The 1,298-nt window shown below is 50.2% G+C and overlaps 1 protein-coding gene across 1 annotated transcript; it reads right to left on the reverse strand.

The window, feature by feature from the left end:
• Nucleotides 1–413: 413 nt before the first annotated feature.
• LOC114351910 (epsin-like) lies at nt 414–737 on the reverse strand (the record flags this gene model as incomplete). Its single annotated transcript, XM_028303253.1, has 1 exon — nt 414–737. A coding segment is annotated over one exon (324 nt), but the record flags the coding sequence as incomplete, so codon positions are not given.
• Nucleotides 738–1,298: the final 561 nt, after the last annotated feature.

The following is a 1,298-nucleotide window of genomic DNA, read 5'->3' on the forward strand; positions in this document are numbered from 1 at the left end:
AGATCGTATCATCCACGAAGACGCGCCCCACCAATTTTTTGGTCGAAGGAAGCGCGGGATGCGGGGAGTTTGATCCGAGCAATCCGAGCGTCGTTATTGTAGTCTGCGTGTGCACTCATGGATGATTTAGCGTGTACCGATAACACTCAAACATTGAGGAAGAATGGTGGGGCGCGTCTTCGTGGATGAAACGATCTATACTTTAATCTCTGTTAGATACACTGACAGTTTATACAATGTAATATCCTACACCAAACATCAGAATGCTACAAAATCAACTAAACATTTCTACAGAACGATGACACAATGGACGCCAACAGCTACCAAGACGGCCTGGGCATGGGCAACCCTAACGGGCGGCCAATGAACCTCCAAGGCGTGCAGGCGCAGATGCCGATGCCGCCCAGCAGTCGCTAGCCCGCCCAGGCCGCTAGCCGACCGCCCACGCTCGCTAGCCCGCCCAGGCTCGCTAGCCCGCCCAGGCTCGATAGCCCGCCCAGGCTCGCTAGCCCGCCCAGGCTCGCTAACCCGCCCAGGCTCGCTAGCCCGCCCAGGCTCGATAGCCCGCCCAGGCTCGCTAGCCCGCCCAGGCTCGATAGCCCGCCCAGGCTCGCTAGCCCGCCCAGGCTCGCTAACCCGCCCAGGCTCGCTAGCCGCCCGCCCAGGCTCACTAGCCCGCCCAGGCTCTCTAGCCGCCCGCCCTGGTGAGCCGGCACTCTGCAGCTTCGCGATGTTATTTATTGTTTCAGCTTTTTGAGGGTACAGTCATGAATAGAACGACAGAATTACAGAAATAATGTATTTATGGAAATATATCTTCCTATCTGTGTTATGTATCTCCTGGATTTGCTCTTAATGTACAGACTGCACATAAAGGTATGTTCTGTGGCATCTTATGTACAGTCAGTGTCAAATAGCTCGTGACACTCAAAGTGGCCAAAAAGTTGACAACATAACCTTATTCCAATGTAACAAAGACGTGTTGCGAAGTTTTGACTACCTTGGGTGTCACGAACTAATTGACGTTGACTGTATATATTGCACATCAAGGTACTGTGACATCTGTGACTGTACCGTTGAAAAGTGCGACTCGCAATTTTTGTATCGATTTAAATATGCAATCATTACGCAGCTAGAAAAGGCTTTTATCCACCAAAGCAGTACCTGTAAACTTCTGCCTAATATTGGACGATATTTGTAGCTAAAATAGAGTACAAAAGCAATGGAACCAGGCATGGAGAAGGCAGATTTCTTTGGTGGATAGACAGCCTAATATGACAATAATGTAAGGTTATTAT

The sequence above is a fragment of the Ostrinia furnacalis genome, unplaced genomic scaffold (genome assembly GCF_004193835.3).
Source record: "Ostrinia furnacalis isolate ACB-3 unplaced genomic scaffold, ASM419383v2 OfSCF1224, whole genome shotgun sequence".
In the NCBI taxonomy this organism is placed as follows: domain Eukaryota; kingdom Metazoa; phylum Arthropoda; class Insecta; order Lepidoptera; family Crambidae; genus Ostrinia; species Ostrinia furnacalis.